Source organism: Oncorhynchus kisutch, linkage group LG30 (genome assembly GCF_002021735.2).
Source record: "Oncorhynchus kisutch isolate 150728-3 linkage group LG30, Okis_V2, whole genome shotgun sequence".
Lineage (NCBI taxonomy): Eukaryota > Metazoa > Chordata > Actinopteri > Salmoniformes > Salmonidae > Oncorhynchus > Oncorhynchus kisutch.
In genome coordinates, this window is record NC_034203.2 from 26356353 (window position 1) to 26381227 (window position 24875).

The 24875-nt window shown below is 42.7% G+C and overlaps 2 protein-coding genes across 5 annotated transcripts in view; both read left to right on the top strand.

The window, feature by feature from the left end:
- Positions 1-4976, top strand: part of LOC109874468 (phosphatase and actin regulator 1) — a 93557-nt gene extending 88581 nt beyond the window's left edge. For all 4 annotated transcript variants that reach the window (XM_031810657.1, XM_031810658.1, XM_031810656.1 and 1 more), the window contains exons 11-12: positions 291-367; positions 2011-4976. In XM_031810657.1, coding sequence (XP_031666517.1) covers positions 291-367; positions 2011-2026 — 93 coding nt within the window. In that variant the 3' untranslated portion in view covers positions 2027-4976. The remainder of the gene's footprint in view (positions 1-290; positions 368-2010) is intronic.
- A 1189-nt stretch (positions 4977-6165) lies between these two features.
- LOC109874634 (PH domain leucine-rich repeat-containing protein phosphatase 1) overlaps positions 6166-24875 on the top strand; it is a 74238-nt gene continuing 55528 nt past the window's right edge. The window contains exon 1 of the mRNA XM_031809904.1: positions 6166-8063. Coding sequence (XP_031665764.1) covers positions 6461-8063 — 1603 coding nt within the window. The 5' untranslated portion in view covers positions 6166-6460. The remainder of the gene's footprint in view (positions 8064-24875) is intronic.

Genomic DNA, 24875 nt, shown 5'->3' on the forward strand with positions numbered 1-24875 from the left:
GGTGCACAAACGAGGTGCTACCTTGAGTACAAGACTGAGCAATGAGCAGCAGGGTGGAGATTATTGAAGGTTCTTTGTTGCTCCCTCAAACCAGCGGGAGGGAAAGGATGAAAAAAGATGGAGACCAAGGAAGAAGTGTGTTTTATTGGAGAGAATTTAGTTTATTCACTCTTGACCTTAAGATGAGAGTAAATGATGCATTTAAAAGGAGTCTGAGCAAGACTGAGTGACTTTCTATTTGTCTGAGCACTAAACCTTTGTTCCCCTTGCAACCTATTTGTCCTTCACAGGCAGCCATACGGAAGGAACTCAACGATTTCAAGAGCCATGAAATGGAAGTGCACGAGTCAAGTCGCCATTTAACCAGGTAAAGACCTGTGCATTAGCATGTTTTTAATGGTATTTATTTGTATACATGAACACATCCCCGAATGGCATGGTGAAAAGCAATTTCTTTACAAACCTTTAAATACTTCATATGTATGGTGCATCTGGAAAGTATTCAGACCCCCCTTTTTTTTGTTACGTTACAGCGTTATTCTAAAATGTATTTTAAATATTTTTTCCCCTCAATGTTCACATTATCCCATAATGACAAAGCAAAAACAGATTTTTAGATTTTTTTGCAAATTTATTGAAATTAAAAAATGTTACTTTGAGCTCGGGTGCATCCTGTTTCCATTGATCATCCTTGATGTTTCTACAACTTTATTGGAGTCCCCCTGTGGTAAATTCAATTGATTGGACATGATTTGGAAAGGCACACACCTGTCTAGATAAGGTCCCACAGTTGGCAGTGCATGTCAGAGCAAAAACCAGCCATGAGGTCAAAGGAATTGTCCAAAGGGCTCCGAGACAGGGTTGTGTCGATGCACAGATCTGGAGAAGGGTACTAAAAAATGTCAGCAGTATTGACGGTCGCCAAGAACACAATGGCCTCCGTCATTCTTAAATGGAAGAAGTTTGGAACCACCAAGAACTCATCCTAGAGCTGGCCGCCCAGCCAAACTGAGCAATCAGGGGAGAAGTGCTTTGGTCAGGGAAGTGACCAAGAACCCGATGGTCACTCTGACAGTTCCTCTATGGAGTTGGGAGAACCTTAAAGAAGGACAACCATCTCTGCAGCACTCTACCAATAAGGCCTTTATGGTAGTGGCCAGATGCAAACCTCTTCTCAATAAAAGGCACATGACGGCCTGCTTGGAGTTTGCCAGAAGGCACCTAAAGATTCTCTGGTCTGATGAAACCAACATTGAACTCTTTGCCCTGAATGCCAAATGTCACGTCTGGAGGAAACCTGGCACCATCGCTACGGTGAAGCATGGTGGTGGCAGCATCATGCTGTGGGGATGTTTTTCAGCAGCAGGGACTGGGAGACTAGTCAGGATCAAGGGAAAGATGAACGGAGCAAAGTACAGAGAGCTCCTTGATTTAAAATCTGCTCCAGAGCTCTCAGGGCCTCAGACTGTGGGTGAAGTTTCACCTTCAAACAGGACAACGACCCTAAGCACACAGCCAAGACAACGTAGGAGTGGCTTTAGGACAAGTCTCAATGTCCTTGAGCAGACCATCCAGAGCCCGGACTTGAACCCGATCGAACATCTCTGGAGAGACCAGAAAATAACTGCGCAGCGACACTCCCCATCCACCCTGACAGAGCTTGAGAGGATCTGCAGAGTAGTATGGGAGAAACTCCAAATACAGGTGTGCCAAGCTTGTAGCGTCATAATTAAGACTCAATGCTCTAATCGCTGCCAAAGGTGCTTCAACAAATTTCTGAGTGAAGGCTCTGAATACTTATGTAAATGTTGTTATATTTCAGTTTCATAACATTTTTATTTGCAAAAACTGTTTTTTGCTTTGTCATTGTGATGTATTGTGTTTAGATTTGAGGCACTGTATGCATGTATCTGTCATACCTTTTACAGTACCCTATAATAAGGGAATTGCAATATGTGACCTTTAGAATTCGTACAAATGACAGAATATTTCTGCTCTTTTCTCCCTCAGGTTTCACAGGCCGTAGACCATCACTGTCTATAGGAACGCCAGACAGACTGGCTGTTTTCCTTCACTGAGAACCATAAGTGCTGGACAGTAAATGGTGCCCATTTCTACAATAAGGCCATGTCTTCTTCTGATTTGAAATGCCTTTTCAATACCCTGCTACTCAGTCGGTCGGTACCTTCCCCTCCAGAGACAAAACAGTAGTTGAACACCTTTAGTAGCCCCTCCAACTCCCACAATTTTCTCAATGTAACTGACTGACGAGTTCGTCCCACACCTTAGTGCTGAGCTCTCAGGAAGGCGCTCAGTGCTTTGGGGATGATGATAGTGGGATGGGCTGGTTAGGATTGGACACCTGCCATCTCTACTCCACTGACTGGCTGTCATGGTTACCAGGTACCTATGCCCCGCCCTTGTCACTGTCTCATCATTGGCTTGTCACTATTGGTGGAAGGAGCCCCCACATCCTCACTCAATCAGAAAGGACATTTTTACTCCCTCTACCCATGGATGTTGCAAGAGATGGACTTCAACCACTTGGAGAATGTTATCCTTAGTCTGTTAAGATGAACCTAGTGCTGTTTGTGGATTCATCTACAGTGTTTAATTGGTTAAAGAGAAAAAGAAGTGAGGGGTCTGGTCCATAAAACATTTCAGAATTATGTGCAATATTTTCCCTCTGTGCTCTCTCCTTAGGTCATAGCGCCCTCTGGGGTTCACCCTGTCATGACCATGCAATCCCACCTCTACTTCTCCCCATGGTGGTCAGTTCAGTTCCCACTGTACCGACAATGTTGATCTATTGCTAACTGTGAATTTGAAAGTGCAGACAATGTTTTGTTTACACTCTCCAAATATACATTGTGTTTATACAGAGGTATGAAGTAACATTTGAAATAGAATCACGCTTCAATACTGTTCTTTTCATGTCGGGATCCTGAAAGGATGAAAGGGTAACCTTAATGAAAAATGTAGCTGGCAGATAATGCACTGACTGTATGTGTTAAGGTTGAACAGCTTTTTACATCATTTTTATTTTTAAAAGTGACACTTTGATTTTAAACTGTGGGTTATGTGGCTTTAGGGGGCATGTCACAGGTCTCTGATGTTTGAATATAGACTCCTTCAGAGAAGAGCTATTTTGTGTCCCAAATCTCATCCTGTTTTCTATATAGTACACTACTTTTGACCAGAGACACATATGGGCCCTGGTCAAAAGTAGTGTACTAAATAGGGTATAGGGTTCCATTTAGGATGTACATGTGGCTTGCCATCCAGGGATACTTTATGCTTTTTACTGTTGACAATTAAGCTTTTCTCATTTTGCAGTCTTATGTTTAATGAACTCTGCTGACGTGAGTGCACGGCACTCTATTTATTTTTCAGTCTTTTCTGTATATTTAAGAACAAGTTATATTCTTTCTGCTGCTTGGCAAACTGTATGAAAACCTTTTTAGTTTGCTTGTAAACGGTCCTCTCCATTTTTTTTTTTTTGCCATTTTAGGAAAGGCCCCAATGGGAATATCGGGATTGAAATCCTATTGGCCACTGTTTTGAGTTGTTTTAAAATGCTACATATTACTCTTATAGTTGCGATATGAAAATGTTTGCTTGTCATAAGACGTAGATTAGATCTGGTGAAGGGTCTGATTGGCCACCTAAGGTATTAATGTATTTGCATAGGAAAATGCACCAACAAAAAGACATCCTCTGTCATTTTTAACGTCTTTGTAGTTGAGGCCCAATGAAATTTACGAAAACATTAAGGAACATCGAAGGTATTGCACATATGTTTGGTTATCAGGTAAACATGGGTCATTATATTATATAAAATGTTAGTTTATTCTCCACATATTACTTATTGCTTCATTTATTACACAGGTTATTCTCTTTCCCAATGTCCCTGTTTGTTTTTCCTAATTTCATTGGAACAACTTAAATCAGTAGATTCTTCAAGAGATGATGGGGTCATGTTTTCTGCTCGAATCAGCATCCTTGTTGATTCCAGCATCATGCCAACCACGTCATCATGTTTGCCTCAAACCGTTTTGGGCATTGTTTTGAATCCTAACGCTTTGATCAACATCTTGAGGGGGCTCCTCTCTCTTTTGACAGACCACTTAACCACAGAGCATAGTATGAGGATGGTGTCATGTTGGAATTAAGGAATATGAATTCAGTCATAAACTTTTGTTACATGTACTTGTTGAGAATTTAATTTGAAAGTGATCTGGTTTATTTTGGAAAGAGGAATTCCTTTCCATTTACAATGTGAATGACCCCCTTGTCTGTCTCTCTATTAAACGTCATTATGTATTTTGCATTCTGTTCACTATCATTTAAGACACGTTTTCTCAAACCATGGCAATATTGACATCAGCTATTGGGTCTTTATGGCTGCCCAGGAATTGTAGCTAATGTGATTTAGAGTAAAATACTGCCTTACTACTTTGGCTTTCCTTTTTGTGTGTGTGTGTGTGTGTGTGTGTGTGTGTGTGTGTGTGTGTGAGAGAGAGTTATGCTTTTGGATCTTTATGTTGACCACCACAACCTCATCGGTCTATCATAAAGAGGTTATCCCACAGAGCTCCGATGAATCACCATGTAATTCTATGGGTTATTCCTTTTGCTTTATCAGTTCAGGGAAGCTCACTCTCTCATCCCAAATAGTCTGGATGTACCACTTGTTGGTGTTTTGGGGTTTCATAGATCCAATAACTGTTCCAAGCACGTCAAAATATTTTCATCCAACTAAAAAGTCAATTTTGACAATTTATTACATTTGTAAAGCACTTTTCATTATACAGAATAATCAAAGTAGTAATGTATAGTAAAACCTATGTACAGGATTCTCCAATGGCCTACCCTATGTCAGATCTTCACTTTGCACAGGTAGACAATGCATGTAACGGGTAGACTGATTTGTTTATGTCCAAGAAATCTTATTAAAAGGATTTTCCCAGCAATCATTCTTCACTGGAGTCAATTATTTCAGTGATCCAGTCAAACTCCATTTGTACCCAATTCCAGGATTTAAACAGTTGGACGCGAGACATCCAAGCAGAAATGACAGCGGGCAGTTATTCCGGGCTCTGGAAGAACTTGCCCCAATCAGAGAAGGATGAAAGACATTTTTCAACGGCCTATTCTCTTTATAGGAGCCAAATGCTGGAATCAAGTAAGTGCAACTGTTAGATTTATTAGCCTAGTTTTAACACTGTAGCCTCTTACACAGTGGGGATGGGTTATGGATTACCATTAGTCACTGTCGACTGTACAGTGTGCTAAATGAGAAATTCAATGACATCAATATAATGACAGTTCTAGTACTGGGATGGAGTAAAAACCTGCACACCCCATCTGTCCCCATGACCAGGGTTGTCACTAATTAGAGTAGGAGTAACACCACTAGGTGGTGGAAGAGGACAATAGAATATCACTGAGGATAGAAAGTCGGCCAGTCAGCGTGGCCTTGTGAAATGGCGTCCTGATGAGATGGTGCTCCACTCAAGTTATTTCACCCTTGTCGTTACTGGTCGAGTAGACTCGAACTTTATTTCCCTATGCTATTTAATGCAAGCACGCACATATCATGCAATACATTGGCTTAAAACAGCTGACAAATAAGTGGGGTATTTAATATTAATGCTGTGGGGGAAAAACATGTTCTGTCTCCCATTTTGATTTAGAATGGTTTTAAACCTGTCAGTCGCATCAAGCATATTTCACAGGTACAGTAATTTGCCTGCGTAGTCAGAAGGTTGAATCCCATTTATCAAAACAAGGCAACGAGAGGGATATTCCTCAGAAGGGGCAGAGCATAAAACGTGGGCGGTGCGTAAAGGTCGTTCCATATAGAAATGTATCTATGTGCATAGAACTGATAAGGCTCTCTACCAAATAACAGGGAGTTGTATTTCTGTGTTACATATCTATTTACATCATTCTGAACCTTGCCCCCTTCTGTCTGCTGTGGGTATGCCCTTTATTTGGGAAATGTAGTTTTTACTTTAGTATTTCAACATGAAAGATTGTAGATGTCCTTACATTGACATACATTTCCCACAAGGCAATACAAGGTTGTTCTCACATCTTGTCACCTCATGAATATGTATCGTACAGTATTTGCGTAAGAGGTCGGCCGACATTAATTTCATATTTTGCCATAGTATTTTGGTCTAAATGAGACACAGTACGTCTCCGCCCTTGTACTGATCTCTCACTTCGAGTCCGACCTGTTTTTAGCGGATTTCCTCTGAAATGTTTTCGGGAACGCAGGGGAGATTCCAACTGGAGCGCGGAGGCAAAGAAGGGAATGAATAGTGGGATAAGTACACCACCAAACCGGCGGACATTTGTTGTATTGTGTTCCTATTGTCGCGCTTTTTTAATGTAGAAGGCTGATGTTAAGCCACGTACGCACAGATATCTAGTGTACTTTTCATTTGGTAAAATGGAAAGTGCGCGGGCTGTCGTTGACGAAGGCTTGGCAGATAGAACGGCAACTAAGTTTAAGAAGCCTAGCGGACTGTCTGTCGCCCAGTGGACGCCAGTGGATGATGGTGGTGTACATTTGACGGCCTCTCGTTTAGATATTAGAAATGGGAACAATCCCTCTCAGGCTGCAGTGGGTTCTAGTGCTTCGAATAAAAGTAATGGAAGCACATCTACGAATGGCCGGAGTTTATCCAGTAACTCCAACTCGCTCCTGTTGAGACGGAGGAGGCTGAAGAGGAACCTCTCCGCTGCAACCACATCGGCTGTCACTGCCGCCTGCGGCGCCAAGATGAACTCGACCCTCTCCTCTGGGTCTCTGCATACTCGGAGTCTGGATAGGAAGACGTTGCTGAGGCATCGGCAGAACATGCAACTGCAGCCTTCAGATAGAGAGTGGGTGCGAGTGGATCTTCACAGGGGATCCATACATGTCCACGACAAACTCACCTCGCCGTCATATCCTAGGCCGGTGCTGTGCACGATCGATACCACCGCTGGCGACATGGCGCTCCGTATGAGCAAACTCAGTAAGTCGAGCTCTGTATTGCGTATATTTTGTAAAGACAACCCAAAGACGGATCAAAACGGAAACTGTAATGTGAAGTATCTATATGACAGTCAGTGCAAACTTATTGAAGACGGTAACGTTAATATTAAGTGCAACCATTCGGGATCCCCAGAATTCAGGGGCGGCCTATCAGACAAGGCAAGTGACCGGTTGAGATTACTGCTTATGGAGAACGCCGATGAGTTGCAAAAGCAACAGGATGAAAAACTTTTGAGTCCGGACTCAGATTCAAAAGATAATATAACTCACTCGTTGTCGGATCAAAATTCGAATTCTAACCTGGATACTCCAAACGAGGATGATCCAGAACAGCGGCTGAACGGAGTGGACAACTACGGGCTCAATTCTGGTTCGGACGTGGAGAGCAGCAGCGCATTCGATGACCTCAGCATCTCGGGGGCTCGGCTCAGTGAGCACCGGGACTCCCTCAGCGACGACATGATCCTGGGCACAGACGCATCCATCCTGAGCCCTAGTTTTGACAGCGCCACGGAGGGCCACGACACCTATGGCAGCTCCTCAGACGAACTGGAGCTCGACTGTCCTACCACAAGCATTGACCCTATTCTCCCGAATGGAAACACAGTCTCTGCCAACTACACGTTTAGCAACGGTGGGCATTTAAACGACTTGACAGAGGATACGGGAGCAGGTAACAGACTCGGTCTGAGCAGGCTGCCACCCAGTAGTAGCGGTAGCTCATTGTCCCGGGCCTGTTCGACAGGTCCTAGGCCCGACATCCAAGACCCTGACAATCGCCAGCGTGCTTTGAAAACAGGTTCGGCTGATGAGGATAGAGAAGCAGCAGGTGATACGAGTCCCACACTTTACGTTCAGCTCCACGGTGACGCTGTCAGGAGGCTCGGGCAAGACGAGAGGCCTCTCCAGATCCAGAATGACTTTCTCTTTAAACTGGGATTTAAGGATCCGTGGCGCGTGCAGGAGGAAGGGATGAACACCGAGATTGGCTCCCTGTTACGGTTTTACGCAGGTAAAAATCCACTTGTTACATTACTGTTGAGGTGTGCAATATGTTTGAATGTTATTACAACAGACCTGATGTTGACATACTGTCAGATAGATGAATGGGCCCAAGCTACTCTTGAAGTTGGTAAGAATGATAAACAATGTATCTTGTTTATCATTGTGGGCGATTTGCTATATCACGCATATGTACGTTTTGCGCCATTTGGTGGTTGAATGGAAATGCATTTGAGGTTACCTGTTTCTCCTCCACTTTTGTATTGGTGTAGACCACCCTACATGCCATTCATAAGCCTACCAACTCTATTTGTATTGGTGTAGACCACCCGACATGCCATTCATAAGCCTACCAACTCTATTTGTATTGGTGTAGACCACCCTACATGCCATTCATAAGCCTACCAACTCTATTTGTATTGGTGTAGACCACCCTACATGCCATTCCTAAGCCTACCAACTCTATTTGTATTGGTGTAGACCACCCTACATGCCATTCCTAAGCCTACCAACTCTATTTGTATTGGTGCAGACCACCCGACATGCCATTCCTAAGCCTACCAACTCTATTTGTATTGGTGTAGACCACCCTACATGCCATTCCTAAGCCTACCAACTCTATTTGTATTGGTGTAGACCACCCTACATGCCATTCCTAAGCCTACCAACTCTATTTGTATTGGTGTAGACCACCCTACATGCCATTCCTAAGCCTACCAACTCTATTTGTATTGGTGTAGACCACCCGACATGCCATTCCTAAGCCTACCAACTCTATTTGTATTGGTGCAGACCACCCGACATGCCATTCCTAAGCCTACCAACTCTATTTGTATTGGTGTAGACCACCCTACATGCCATTCATAAGCCTACCAACTCTATTTGTATTGGTGTAGACCACCCTACATGCCATTCCTAAGCCTACCAACTCTATTTGTATTGGTGTAGACCACCCTACATGCCATTCCTAAGCCTACCAACTCTATTTGTATTGGTGTAGACCACCCGACATGCCATTCCTAAGCCTACCAACTCTATTTGTATTGGTGCAGACCACCCGACATGCCATTCCTAAGCCTACCAACTCTATTTGTATTGGGGGAATGGCATTAGCCTACATGGTATATATGCCATATCATTGTTATAATAGTAAAACATGACAACCCTTGCCTAAGGGATAGATCATTAACCAAACACTTCCATGCCTCCCCCACCATTGTAAAACATATTTTGGAAGCTAAAGAAATGCATTTATTCATGTCTACATTCATTTTTGCCACATTTATTCTGTTAGACACCTTAATACATACTTTTAAATCATATTGTGAGCTAAACATAAATTCCTTGAAATATTTAATTGAAATTCCATTCATTCCTGTGGAGGACTGCTTTTTCTGGGGAATGCCAATATGGCTGACCAGTGGCATCAAAGTGTTGGCCATTACATATCATACATCCAGTGTGTATATACACCATTGGTAGAAACATTTACATTTCCTCTGATATAATGCCATGCAGGTGAAATTACAGGCCCACTCCTTCCTGTTGTCATTAGCTGTGAACTTTGACAGGTAAGGTGAGTGAGTATAACAGTCCATACTTAATGCAGGAGGGTATAGATGGGCAGAGATAAGGCTCCTGGGCACAAGTATTGGCAAGGTAAGTGGGAACTGAATATTTATACCACACAATAACTGCCTATCCAATATCATTATAGTGTGTATAGCTGTCCCCTATGGTGTCCAGGCTTGCAGACCAGGCCTGACTGTGTGTATCCTGGCATAAGGTTGTTTGAGAGTTACGCTTTGGTCAAAGTTGCCCTGCTGAAGGCAGTAGGATTTTTAGTGTTGTTTTTTTCCCTCCTCTCCTTCCGTCTTTGTTGAACCATGGCAGCACGCTCTGCTCCCATGGACACGCATGACATGGCCACAAAGCCAGCGCTGAACTTATGGCACCCAGACATGGGCCCTGTTCCGGCTTTTGGCCCATTATCATCGTAATGAAAGGCTTGAATGCGTGGGTGGATGGAGGGAGGGGGAGACTGAGGGATAGGGGGATGGATGGGTTGAGAAAGGGATGGGAGGAGGGGGAGTGTAAAACCCCAGCTATGTGGAAGAATTCAGTGATTTGTGGTCATTTAGATGCTGCACAGGCCCTGTCCTCCAGGCACCCTGTCTTCTGGACTGTCACACTAACTGCCTTCCAAGCTGGGTTTGTGTGCCTCAGCCTCAGTTCCATCAGAGAGCAGGAAGCTCTTTCCATTCACTCTTCCACTGCTGATACCCCACCACCACCGCTTCTGCTTTAGCTGGGGGGAGAGAGAAGTTTCTACAATGTTCTCCAGGGTCATGAAGGTCTTGGTAATGTGAAGGTGAGCTTTTTCATTTAGGAACCTGGTACTGCACGTGAGCAGAGGCCGAAACACACTCTCCCCAAACACCTGTCCTGCCCTGACTGAGAGAGCCTATTGTTGCAGATGTCGATGTGAAACTGAAAATGGCACGTGGTTGTTGCTGTCCCATTCACGGTCACATGTGCCAGGCCCATAATTATTTTGTCTGTTTCAAAGGGCCACAGTGGCTTGAGTGGATACTAGTTCATTTAGATGGTTTTATATGATAGGCTGAGTGAGTGTGTGGTTTGTGTCATAGTGTGTGTGTGTGATATTTATGGTTAACAATCGACCTGCAGTCTACCAGTGTGGCATACATGTGCAGTCAAGCCAGCCAGTCAACCAACCAGCAGTGACAGCCATTACAGTAAAGTAGCTTTGATCCTCCACCTCCAGGGGCCGGGCCAGACACCTAAAACCTCCCTCCCTGTCTTCTCCCGGTCTCCTTTCCATGTACTCTCCCTGTCCCACATGAGCCGGCTTAACTCTGGTCACCTGAGCCCTCCTCAGGCCCTGTCTGACACTCTTCTCACCCCCTTGGTTCACTGCCCAACACGCTGTCTGTCACACAGCAGCAACAGCATTCAACAAGGAAGTTAAAACCGAACCGCCCATATGCCCTTGTGTGAGGCACTCCCACCACGCCCCCTCTCTGATATGGTGGAGGCATGTGAGGAATGTACACTGGCTCCTCTAGAATGTCAGGCACGTCTACTGGGGAGGAAGTGAAAGGGGAGGAGGGAGGGGGATACTACGTCACCATACTGCTCCTGTCACATATTCAACTGACTGACTGAGTGACCGTTCCTCTGAGATGGTGAAGATAAGAGGGGGGTGTGGTGTGTGAGTGGAGTCTACTGGACTTCCTATAAGAGGCCTCACAATCTAATCTCTGTAGTTCTGAATTAATGGCTCTTTAGGCCTGTAGCACAACAGTCTCATGTTTGTACATTCAACAACACCTGTTGTGAAATATATCTGTTGGAAGAATAGGCCTGAAAGCCTAGCAAATACAGCGAGATTGCCGAGGGGTAGAAAAATGGATCTGCGCTACGAAGATACTACACTGAACAAAAATATAAACACAACAAGAAACAATTACAAATATTTTACTGAGTTACAGTTCATATAAGGAAATCAGTCAATTGAAATAAATAAATTAGGCCCTAATCTAGGGCTGAGCGGTATACCCCATTTTACAATATACCGGTATTGAAGCGCAGACTGATTTGGGTTTTTACTTTACTTTCATTAACAGTCTTTGAATGTTTGTTAAATGTGATACGCCATGTGTAACGTACATTTTTATAGTTTCTTCGCTACTTGAGTCATCTCTCTCCATACCGCTTTCCACACAGACCTAGCCACTCGCCCTGTCACTCAAGGAGCGCATTTGTTGTTCCTCGACCACGAGACACTTGTCTAGTCTACATGGTCAATGCAGTACATGCAAAAATGTCGATGACAAAAATGCTGTTCGCTTTGCTTCTTAATAAAAATCCACTAGCGTTCTATAATTACTTTGTTTGTGTTTCTTACATCTGTAAACAACTAGCTTGACATTTCTTAGCATGTTGAACCTAAATATTGTTCGCTGCTAATGCTAGTTAGCTGGCTAATAAATGTAGTGAGTCAGAGCAGAGCAAACGTAATTAGCTATACAGCCTGATAATACCAGTGATGGTGTAGACCTAAATCAGCATGTTTGTGTAACAGGATCTTCAAAATGAAAGAGGAATATGCGAAGCATAACTACGTCAGCTAAATGAAGGAGCTAAGAGAACGTTCAATGTAGCCAAAGATTATAGGTTCCCCTAGGAAACACTTTGGTTCCTACCCTGTCACAATAACTCCTCCCTGGCATTGTCATTTGCTGTCATGTCAAACAACACTGTATTAAAAAGTGCCCACTATTATATTCCAACTATAGAATTAGAATAATCATTCTATTTCCATAATTCCAACAGTTCACCCAAGTGTATGCTCTAAATCGCATGTCAAATCAAATGAGGCCTAGATTGCTTGCCCATATTGTGCAGCCCTACGTGGAAATGATCTCAAATAAGTCCAGGAAATGCTGAAAATGATTTGGGGTTGAAGTCAACTTCAGTTGTAAAAAAACAATCTGAATGGAGAAAGGCCCATTGAAATCACTTAGAATGTATGTGTGGCCACCCTAGGTTCACACACTACTCATAAAGCAAGTATTACATGTCAAATACGCCACACGATCATACAAATAAATAAATAGTGATATTATATTTTGGCCATATCGCCCTACCCTAATCTATGGATTTCACATGACAGGGAATACAGATATGCATCTATTTGTCACAGATACATTGGATACCTTGGGCTTGGATCAGAAAAGCAGTCAGTATCTGGTGTGACCACCATTTGCCTTATGCAGCGCGACACATCTCCTTCGCATAGAGTTGATCAGGGTGTTGTTTGTTGCCTGAACACAATTGCATTTTATCGATGGCAATTTGAATGCATAGAGATATCGTGACAAGGTCCCACGCTGTCGTACATGTCTATCCAAAGCATCCCTAACATGCTCAATGGGTGACATGTCTGAGTATGCAGGCCATGAAACAACTGGGACATTTTCAGCTTCCGGGAATTGTGTAGAAATCCTTGGGATATGGGGCCGTGCATTATCATGCTGAAACACTGGGCCTCAGGATCTCATCACGGTATTTCTGTGCATTCAAATTGCCATCAATAAAATGCAATTGTGTTCATTGTCCATAGCTTATGCCTGCCCATACCATAACCCCACCTCCACCATGGAAAACTGTTCACAACGTTGACATCAGCAAACCGCTCGCCCACACGACGCCATACATACTGTCTGCCATCTGCCCGTTACAAATTCATTTTAATTCTCTGGCGGCAGCTCTGGTGGACATTCCTGCAGTCAACATGCCAATTGCACACTCCCTCAACTTGAGACATCTGTGGCATTGTGTTGTGTGAAAAAACTGCACATTTTAGATTGGCCTTCTATTGTCCCCAGCACAAAGTGCACCTGTGCAATGATCATGTTGTTTAATCAGCTTCTCGATATGCCACACCTGTAAGGTGGATGGATTATCTTGTCGAAGGAGAAATGCTCACTTAACGGGGATGTAAACAAATTTTTACACAACATTTGTGAGAAATAAGCGTTTTGTGCGATTGGAACAATTCTGGGATTTCTTATTTCAGCTGATGAAATATGGGACCAACTCTGAACTAGGATCAGCTCCTAGCTCCGGGATTTCAGTGTCCCTCTGTGGATACGCTGAAATAGGATCAGCCCAGAGTCTTCCCAGGAGAATATCCTAATGAAGCTCTCCCTTGCCAGGCAGATGCCTCTGTTTCCCCACTAACATACTCAGAGGTGTGTGTGTGTGTGTGAGAGCCAGAGTGCTCTATACCAATCGTGAAGTATTTGCTGTCATTAGCCTACTAACTAGCTTCGTCTAGCAAACATCCCACATTTAGGACCAGTTAGGACTTCATTAACACCCAGCGGCCCAGTCTTGATTTTCTAAGATTTCTTTCAGTCTGTCAAACTTATTACTTCCACAAACTGCAGTGTTTTAGCTCAATGAGTCCAAATATGAGCTTAGTTGACAGTGAGCATTGCTCTGATTATTTTAATTGAGGATCAAATCAAATGTTTTTGGTCACAAACACATGGTTAGCAGATGTTCATGCGAGTGTAGCGAAATGCTTGTGCTTCTAGTCCGACGGTGCAGTAATATCTAACAAGTAATCTAACAAATTCACAATTATTACCTTATACACACACACAATGTAAGGGGATGGAATAAGAATATGTACATATAAATATATGGATGAGCGATGGCCTTGCGGCATAGTTAAGATGCAGTAGATGGTATAGAATACAGTATATACATATGAGATGAGTAATGTAGGATATGTAAACATGATTAAAGTGGCATTATTTAAAGTGACTAGTGATACATTTATTAAATCCATTTATTTAAGTGGCCAGAGATTTGAGTCTGTATGTTGGCAGCAGCCTCTATGTTAGTGATGGTTGTTTAACAGTCTGATGGCCTTGAGATAGAAGCTGTTTTTCAGTCTCTTGGTCCCAGCTTTGATCCACCTGTACTGACCTCGCCTTCTGGATGATAGCGGGGTGAACAAGCTGTGGCTCGGGTTGTTGATGTCCTTGATGATCTTTTTGGCCTTCCTGTGACATCGGGTGCTGTAGGTGGTAGGTGGCAGGTAGTTGCCCCCGGTGATGCATTGTGCACATCGCACTACCTTCTGGAGAACATTGCGGTTGAGGGCAGTGCAGTTGCCGTGCCAGGCTGTGATACAGCCTGTCTCGTCGTTGTTGGGAATCAAGCCCACCACTGTCGTGTCGTCTGCAAACTTGATGATTGAGTTGGAGGTGTGCATGGTCACGCAGTCATGAGTGAACAGGTTCACTGTTATTATGTTGTTGGGTAGACCTATTCAAAAGACCTACTGTGTCACACAATACATTGCTTGTCATGCTTATCACACTTTTAGGCTACGGCTGTGCTGTCTCCACTTCAGAGAGTAGGTTACAACAGGTGAGCTAGACAGTCCGGTAAGAGAGGACAGAGTTGAGTTTTTCCCTTCCTTCAGGTAAAGAGTTTGGATAGGTTTTGCAATGTTACTGCGTCACGTGTTTGAGGCACCATGTGTCATGAGGTGTACTTTGGCGTGACGGACAGGTGCAGCATGGGAATACATTGCTCATGCGGAATTTATGACAACGGAGATATCTAGCATCCTAATCCAAGCGGTCCTGTACACACAAAGCACAGTGAGAAAGGAGAGTGGATGCTTTCAGGAGATAAATAGGAAATGCTGTGTGATTATACGTGGCCATTTTATGTCTAACGTTTTCCTTACAATAGTTAGTTTGATTAGTTTGTCCACAGTCCACACACATTTAAATAAAATACAATATATAATGTCACGTCTGGTTGCCCCACTGTCACATAGCTGGATAGTGAGCAGGATTATGGTGGTGATGTAGTGACTCAGAACTCTGCAGCTAGCTAGGGGTTTAAAGGATTATGAAGCTGGAAGTTCTCTGAAGCAGTCCTGATGACAGCCATTAAGCGCATAGTTGACTTAGCCTCTTGTCTCTCACTCCACACCCCAGATTGGTCCCACATTTGCACATCAATCTTCTTCAAATATTTGACATTATGGCAGAAGAACACTTTCTGGCACTTTTCTGTATGTACTCTGAGTGTACGTAGCATTAGGAACACCTTCCTAATATTGAGTTGCACCCCCTTTTGTCCTCAGAACAGCCTCAATTCGTTGGTGCAGGGACTCTACAAGGTGTCGAAAGCGTTCCACAGAGATGCTGGCACATGTTGACGCCAATACTTCCCACAGTTGCCAAGTTAGCTGCATGTCCTTTGGGTAGTGGACCATTCTTGATAAACATGGGAAAATGTTGAGCGTGAAAAACCCACCAGCATTACAGTTCTTCACACTCAAAACAGGTGACATGAATAAGGGATCATAGGTTTCACCTGGATTCACCTGGTCAGTCTGTCATGAAACGAGCTCACTGGTCTTCTTGGCAACAATTTTAGAAGCTCTCCATATTTGATGAATGCAGTAGTAGTTAGGGAATTTAACTCAATTAAAATGATAATTCCAGTGCATTGTCTCTAGGCGCAATCTGAGGTCAACTGAATGTAATTATTTTGATAGTGTCATGCCTAAATGGGATTTACCTTGATCCGATTCAAGGTCCTCAAGGTTTCTCTAGTAGTCAAGGAGATGGAATGTTGCTTAAAAATTAATGCCAACCAATAGTGAAAACAAGTCCCCTAATGGTGGTTGTCTACCCTCATCTCCTCTCCTGGCTGGCAGCTAATGGTGTGCTCGTAAACAGTCCATTGGTGAGTCATGTCATTTTCTAATCGAATATTGCACGTTCCATGGCTTGAATGGAGTGTGTGTGTGTGTGTGTGTGTGTGCACCCAAGGAGAGGAGGAAAAGGGTAAGTGGGAACTTAAAGAATGTGTTGTCTCTTCATGGAAGAAACTCACCATTACATAAGAGGTGTGTGGGGGTAGGGAGGGTGTGTGTGGTGAGATGCTTTTAGGATAGTGGTGTCAGCCTGCAGAGCCATAGGAGTATTTCTGTTTTCATTCTAATATACAGTAGATCCCTCTCTCGGCTGACCTCCCTCTCTCCCCCCTCCCTCCATCTCTAGCTCTCTCAATTTCTTCCCTCAATCTGTCCTCATCGTTCTCCTCTCGCTATCGTTTCTCACATCTCCTCCTCCCTCAGACCATCTGACAGATAGCATTTATCTCTCCATATCTTTCTCTCCCTAACAAGACCAGCATTCTTATTCTCCCTCCACCCCTAACTGTCCATCGGCCCCCTCTCTCTCTGCCACCCTCATCCCTGGCCCTGATCAACTCCGTTTGTCGCCATTCCACCATAGGGGGGTCTGAGATGGGTTGTGCCTTGTTCTTTCTCACTCAATGTCTCTTAAACAGGGAGTTTGATATTTAGGGTAATGTCAGCTCAAGCTTCTCTCACCCCCCTCTATCCCTATTTCACTTTCTTTCTCTCTGAGCCCCATAATGAATCTCGTATCTCAACATCACATCGGTCTAGTCTTGTGGCCAAGGACTGTGATGTTGCTGCTTGATTATAAGTATACATACTCCCCTCTCCTCTCAGCTACCCTATAAAATCTGCCTTGCAGAGAACATGGACAGAATCACGGAATCCAGACATTACAATGGAATTCAACAATATTCAAAGAAATCAACTAAAGGTATTGAACTCATTAGAAAAGTCATTAATGTGCCAAAGTTAATCATAAGACATGAATAAAATGCATCAGTGATTCGTATATTTTCCTGTAACCTTCTGAAACGTCACAGGAATGCCCCCTGTGAGTGAGTGACTGTGTGTGGTGTGATTTGACATCTGGGAAACCAGGCCTGGTATTCATAGCTGATTTTTGGAAATGCCTTTGATAAAGTACAACTGGAATTTATATATAAATGTTTGGACTATTTTAATTTAGGAGAGTCTCTTATACAGTGGGTTTAAGTTATGTTTTGTAACCCTAGGTGTAAAATGGTAAATAATGTCTAATTCCCAAAAGTGTTAAATTGTCAAGAGGAGTAAAACATGGTTGTCCACTATCGGCATATCTATTTATTATGGCCAATGAAATGTTAGCTGTTAAAATTAGAATCAATAATAATATCAAGGGGCTAGAAATCTATAACTTAAAAACAAAGGTGTCATTGTATGCTTACGGTTCATGTTCTTTAAATGCACAATTTGGATCTCTGCACAGCCTCAGAGGATCTAGAAATAGTTTTCAAACCTCTCTGGATTAAAACCAAATTATGCTAAATTATAATTCCATATTACAAATTGGATCTCTAAAAAATAAAATCTTTACATTACCGTGTAGTTTACCAATAAAATGGTCAGACGGTGAAGTGGAAGTGGACGGTGAAGTGGATATAAATTCTCACTATAATACATGTTTATAGAAAGTTAGCCAAATTAGATAAGATTTTGCTACCATGGAAACGACAACACCTGTTAATTTGTGGCAAAGTTCCCCTGATTCATTCTTTAGTCATATCCGAGTTGACCTATTTACTTATGGCCCTGCCAACACCTAATGACTTTTTCAATTGTATGAGCAAAAATATTCCACTTTATTTGGAATGGCAAGCCAGACAAAATGAAACAGGCTTCTTTATATTTTGAATATGATTTCGGCAGTCAGAAGTGATTAAATATTAAAGCATTGGACGTCTCACTAAAGGCTTCAGTCATACAAAAACTATAACTAAATAGAAAAGGTTCTCTAGCAGATTAATAAGAATTGCTCACCCCGCGTTCAAGAAAGGCCTTTTTCCACTTAATTCAGATTACAACCTCTCACTTTCGGTTATTTCTCCAAAATAGCGCACAAAAATTTTGAAAAGCCATAGAAAGCTGCTTGCAATTTCAGTTTAATCCACCAGAAAAGACAGAACAAATATTAGGGGGAAAAAAGTAAAATCTTTGTAAATGATATCATAATTAGGACTGGTGGAGTTGTCACACATGCATTTAACAAAAATATATTGAAACGTCAGCTCTATCCAAAATTACAACCAAATGATTGCAGCATTACTGCAAAATGGAGGCAAGTGGAGATGGGAAACGGTAAGGGACTTGTTGGCCCTGCATTGAAGACCAAAATTGGCTAAATAAAATTGTGTAAAATAAAAAGTATACCAGTTTAATTTAAGGACCCAACAAATGACAGGGGAAAAATATTTGAGAGATTTTCGATGTACCGACTCCATGGCACATGGTTTAAGAACTGATACACAAAACGGAACACCGGATTCAACTTAAACTATACACAATTCTTTCAACTAATCGAATGTAATATATATGGGGGGTACAACCATCCGAGCTCTGCAGATTTGGCTGTGAAGACACAGAATCATTGGATCACTTGTTTTGTTATACTGCCCATATGTAGCTTGTTTTGGGTCGCAGGTTCAGGAATGGCTGAAAAATTGCAACATTGGAGCTAACTCTGCAAATATCACTGCTGGGTGATCTGAAAAGTCAGTCAAATTTAGCAATAATGTAATAATACTCTTAGCAAAAAAATGAATCTTTAATTTACAATCAGTAGAAACTAAGAGAATAGTAAGTTTCAGAACTTTTGTGGAACATTACAGCATAGTGGGAAAATATATGGCAGCTAGAAGTCAAAACCAATGTGTACCTAACCATAAACTCCTTTCTTAAAATAAATACACAAGTATATATTTTTAAATCTGCATATTTAGTTAATATTGCCTGCTAACATGAATTTCTATTTCACTTGTCTTTCACAGAGTCAGGGAAACTGACTTATATGCAGCATTTTGGGCCGCCTGGCTCATTGCGAACTGCGTGAAGACTATTTCTTCCTAACAAAGACAGCCAACTTCGCCAAACTGGGGATGATTTAACAAAAGCGCATTTGTGAAAAAAAGCACAATCATTGCACGAATGTACATAACCATAAACATCAATGCCTTTCTTAAAACCAATACACAGAAGTATATTTTTTTTATCCTGCATTTTTAGTTAAAAGAAGTCCAGGTTAGCAGGCAATATTAAACTAGGGAAATTGTGTCACTTCTCTTGCATTCATTGCACGAAGAGTCAGGGTATATGCAACAGTTTGGGCCACCTGGCTCGTTGCGAACTAATTTGCCAGAATTGTACGTAATTATGACATAACATTGAAGGTTGTGCAATGTAACAGGAATATTTAGACTTATGGATGCCACCTGTTAGATAAAATACGGAATGGTTCCGTATTTCATTGAATGAATAAACGTTTTGTTTTCGAAATGATAGTTTCCGGATTTCACCATATTAATGGCCTCGGGCTCATATTTCTGTGTGTTATTATGTTATAATTAAGTGTATGATTTGATAGAGCATTCTGACTGAGCGGTGGTAGGCAGCAGCAGGCTCGTAAGCATTCATTCAAACAGCACTTTCGTGCGTTTGCCAGCAGCTCTTTGCTGTGCTTCAAGCATTGAGCTGTTTATGACTACAAGCCTATTAACTCCCGAGATTAGGCTGGTGTAACCTATGTGAAATGGCTAGCTAGTTAGTGGGTGCACGCTAATAGCGTTTCAATCGGTGACGTCACTCGCTCTGAGACCTTGAAGTAGTTGTTCCCCTTGCTCAGCAAGGGCCGCGGCTTTTGTGGAGTGATGGGTAACGATGCTTCGAGGGTGGCTGTTGTCGATGTGTTCTTGGTTCGAGCCCAGGTAGGGGCGAGGAGAGGGATGGAATCTATACTGTTACACTGGCAATACTAAAGTGCCTATAAGAACATCCAATAGTCAAAGGTATATGAAATACAAATGGTATAGAGAGAAATAGTCCTATAATAATAACTACAACCTAAAACTTCTTACCTGGGAATATTGAAGACTCATGTTAAAAGGAACCACCAGCTTTCATATGTTCTCATGTTCTGAGCAAGGAACTTAAAAGTTAGCTTTTTTTACACTGCACATATTGCACTTTTACTTTCTTCTCCAACACTGTTTTTGCATTATTTAAACCAAATTGAAAATGTTTCATTATTTATTTGAGGCTAAATTGAGTTTATTGTTGTATTATATTAAGCTAAAAAAAAGGTGTTCATTCAGTGTTGTTGTAATTGTCATTATTACTTATAAATAAATAAATGTATAAAAAAAATCTGATTAATCAGCATTGGCTTTATTTGGTCCTCCAATAATCGGTATCGGCGTTGAAAAATCATAAATCGGTCGACCTCTAGTGAAGATAGCCAAGAATGTTACGTTGTTCAGATGAGACTGAATAAGGTGACGATTGATAATTGACTGCTCTTGATATGAAAGATTTACAGGACTTTTAGAGTTTATTCGGAAGACAACTGCTCTATAAACATTCTAACGTGGTGTCCGACTTCCTAGTTAATTACATTTACATGTTTAATTTAATCAGGTAATATTAATTGCAGAGAATTGATTTGATAAAAAAGCATATCATATATCACTTAATCCATAGCAAAGACACGACACTGTCATCAAGGCAAAGGGTGGCTACTTTGAAGAATCTCAAATATATTTTGGATTTGTTTAACACTTGTTTGGTTACTTCCTGAATCCATATGTGTTATTTCATAGTTTTCATGTCTTCAATGTTATTCTACAATGTAAAAAAGAGTAAATATAAAGAAAAACCATGGAATGATTATATACTGTATATCCAAACTTTTGACTGGTACTGTATACACACACAAAAAAAGAAAAAAAATGTTTCTATAGTCCACGATCAGCTCCTTTGTCTTGCTCACATTGAGGAAGAGGTTGTTGTCCACACTGCCAGGTCTCTGACCTCCCTATAGGCTGTCTCGTCATTGTCGGTGATCAGGACTACCAACATTGTGTCGTCGGCAAACTTAATGATGGAGTCGTGCTTGGCTACGCAGTCGTGGGTGAAGAGGGAATACAGGAGGGGACTAAGCGCACACCCCTGAGGGGTCCCAGTGTTGAGGATCAGCGTATTGTGTTGAGGAACAGATGTGTTGTTGCCTACCCTTACCACCTGGGGGCGACCCGTCAGGAAATCCAGGATCTAGTTGCAGAGGGAGGTGTTTAGTCCCAGGGTCCTTAGCTTAGTCATGGGTACTATGTGGGTACTATGGTGTTGAATGCTGAGCTGTAGTCAATAAACAGCATTCTCATGAAGGTGTTCCTTTTGTCCAGGTGGGAATGGGCAGTGTGATTTCATATTGGGTCATCTGTGGACCTGTTGGGGCAATATGCGAATTTGAGTGGGTCTAGGGTCTCCGGCATGATGGTGTTGTGAGCCATGACCAGCCTTTCAAAGCACTTCATGGCTACCAACGTGAGCGCTACGGGCAGTAATCATTTGGGCAGGTTACCTTTGCTTTCTTGGGTGCACGGACTATGGTGGTCTGTTTGAAACATGTTGGTCCGCGCATGCTTTGAGTACACGTCCTGGTAATCCGTCTGGCCCCGCAGGTTTGTGAAAGTTGACCTGTTTAAAGGTCTTCCTCACATTGGCTATGGAGAGCGTTATCAGTCGTCCGGAACAGCTGGTACTCTCATGCATGCTTCAGTGTTGCTTGCCTCGAAGCAAGCATAAAAAGTTATTTAGCTCATCTGGTAGACTCGCATCACTGAACAGCTCGAGGCTGGGTTTCCCTTTGTAGTCTGTAATAGTTTTCAAGCCCTGCCACATTCAAGGAGCGTCAGAGCCGGTGTAGTAGGATTCAATCTTAATCCTATATTGACGCTTTGCCTGTTTGATGGTTCGTCTGAGGGCATAGCGAGATTTCTTATAATCGTCTGGATTTGTGTCCCGCTCATTGAAATCGGTAGCTCTAGCCTTTAGCTCGGTGCGGCTGTTGCCTTTAATCCATGGCTTCTGGTTGGGGTATGTACGTACGGTCACTGTGGGGACGATGTTGTCGATGCACTTATTGATGAGGCCGGTGACAGGTGGTATACTCCTCAATGCCATTGGATGAATCCCAGAACATATTCCAGCCTGTGCTAGCAAAATAGCCCTGTAGCATAGCATCCGTGTCATCTTACCACTTCCATATTGAGCGAGTCACTGCTTTATTTTTTGCTTGTAAGCCGGAATCAGGAGGATAGAATTATGGTCAGATTTGCCAAATGGCTTTGTATGTGTCTCTGTGTGTGGAGTAAAGGTGGCTTAGAGGGTTTTTTTGTCCTTTTTTTTCCCCTCTCTCTCTGGTTGCACGTGTGACATGCTGGTAGAAATGAGGTAAAACGGATTTAAGTTGGCCTACATTAAAGTCCCCAGCCACTAGGAGTGCCGCTTCTGGGTGAGCATGTTCTTGTTAGCTTATGGCCTTATTTAGATCGTTGAGTGTGGTCTTAGTGCCAGCATCGGTTTGTTGTGGTAAATAGATGGCTACAAATAATATAGATGAGAACTCTTGGTTGATAGTGTGGTCTACAGTTAATCATGAGGTATTCTACCTCAGGCGAGCAATACCTTGAGACTTCTTTAATTTTACACATTGCGCACCAGCAGTTATTGACAATCAGACACCTCGTCTTACAAGACGTAGCTGCTCTGTCCTGCCGATGCACGGAGAAGCCAGCCAGCTCTATATCATCCGTGTCTTCGTTTAACCACGTCTCGGTGAAACATAAGATATTATAGTGTTTAATGTCCCGTTGGTAGGATAGTCTTAATCATAGATTGTCCAGTTTGTTTTCCATTGATTGCATGTTGGCCAGTAATACGGAGGGTAGTAGTGGTTTACCTACTCGTCTGCGAGACATTCACTTGAACTCTAAACTCTGCATCCAGCAAATTATTAGATAAAGCATGTCTGGTTGGAGGAGTGTATGCCGGGCGAAGAACATTCAGAAATCTCTTCCAATACACAATGCCTGTGAGCATCAGAGATGAACCATTTGCATACACAGCTCGAGCAAGACGTTCGTCAGCATTTCTCTGACTACGTTCCTCCATGGTGTCAAAATAAACTTCTGATTCCAGAAAGACCATGAGCTGTTGCTATCGATAAGGTATCTGGTTCATCATTTTCACCTAGAATAGAAGTAGAGGGACTTTTGTCAGAGGTTGCTTGTTGTGAGCTCTGAGGGAACTTTATGCACTTTGCCAGATGATTCTGTATCTTTGTTGCATTTTTCACATATGATTTAGCACAGTATTTGCAAATGTACACAGCTTTTCCATCTACATTAGCTGCAGTGAAACATCTCCGCACATCAGATAGTGCCTGTGGCATTTTCCTGTAAAGATTAGAATCCCAAATACAATTCTATGTACAGATAAATAGTTAACCCTTTGCAACCCTTGTCCTGTCCCATCGCTGCAACTCTCGTATGGACTCGGGAGAGGCGAAGGTCGAGAGCCGTGCGTCCTCCCGAAACACAACCCAGCCAAACCAGACTGCTTCTTGACACAACGCCCGCTTAACCCGGAAGCTAACCGCACCAATGTGTTGGCGGAAACACCGTACACCTGTTCGACGAGCAGGTGTCCACATACTTGTGACCATGTAGTGTATTTTAATTTCCAAATGTATTTCCCATATCTGTGCAAAAGTGAAGACTCGCCTTGCCACAACTCCTGCTCGCAGACACCCATGGGTATCGCTACACTTTGTGTAGCCGTTAGCGAATTGCCTAATGATAATCGTCTTCTGGTAGAGATAAAAGGCTTTCCCAAAAACTCTCTATTAAATATTTTAACTACAAAGTAGCCTGGCAGAAGGATATCATGATTATTTGCATCAATCCAGTGGCCATTTGCTTTGCAAACTTTGCAATCACATGAGCACTACACAGTTTACATCGCTAACCAAACAATGAAAGCGAGGAAGGGGTAGTGTATAAGAGAGAAGAGGCGTTGTTTTTGATGTGAGCACTGCTTTGTGGTAAGCAGCTAAATCTGGGCTAAAGAATGTCATGATTATATGTCATTCCTGTCTAGCCTGCCAGCTTTCGCATGTCCAGGGAGTGAGTGGGGGACTGGAGGGGGGTCTGAAGTGGGTGGGTTCCTATACACCATATGGGAATGGCCAGCCTTTTCAGCTGTCAAACTGGCTTTGGAGGAAATTGAGGGAGTGGGGCTTACAGGGCAGTGAAGGGGCTCCCCAAAGTCCCCCCCTTTCTCTTCAGGCCCGTTCCCCCCCCTTCGCTCCACCAAATCCCCTCCGCCCCTGTTCTCCATCACATCCCCGGGGCGGCAGGTAGCCTGGCGGGTAGGAGCATTGGGCCAGTAACCGAAAGGTAAAATCTGACAAGGTAAAAATCTGTCGTTCTGCCTCTGAGCAAGCCAGTTAACCCATTGTTC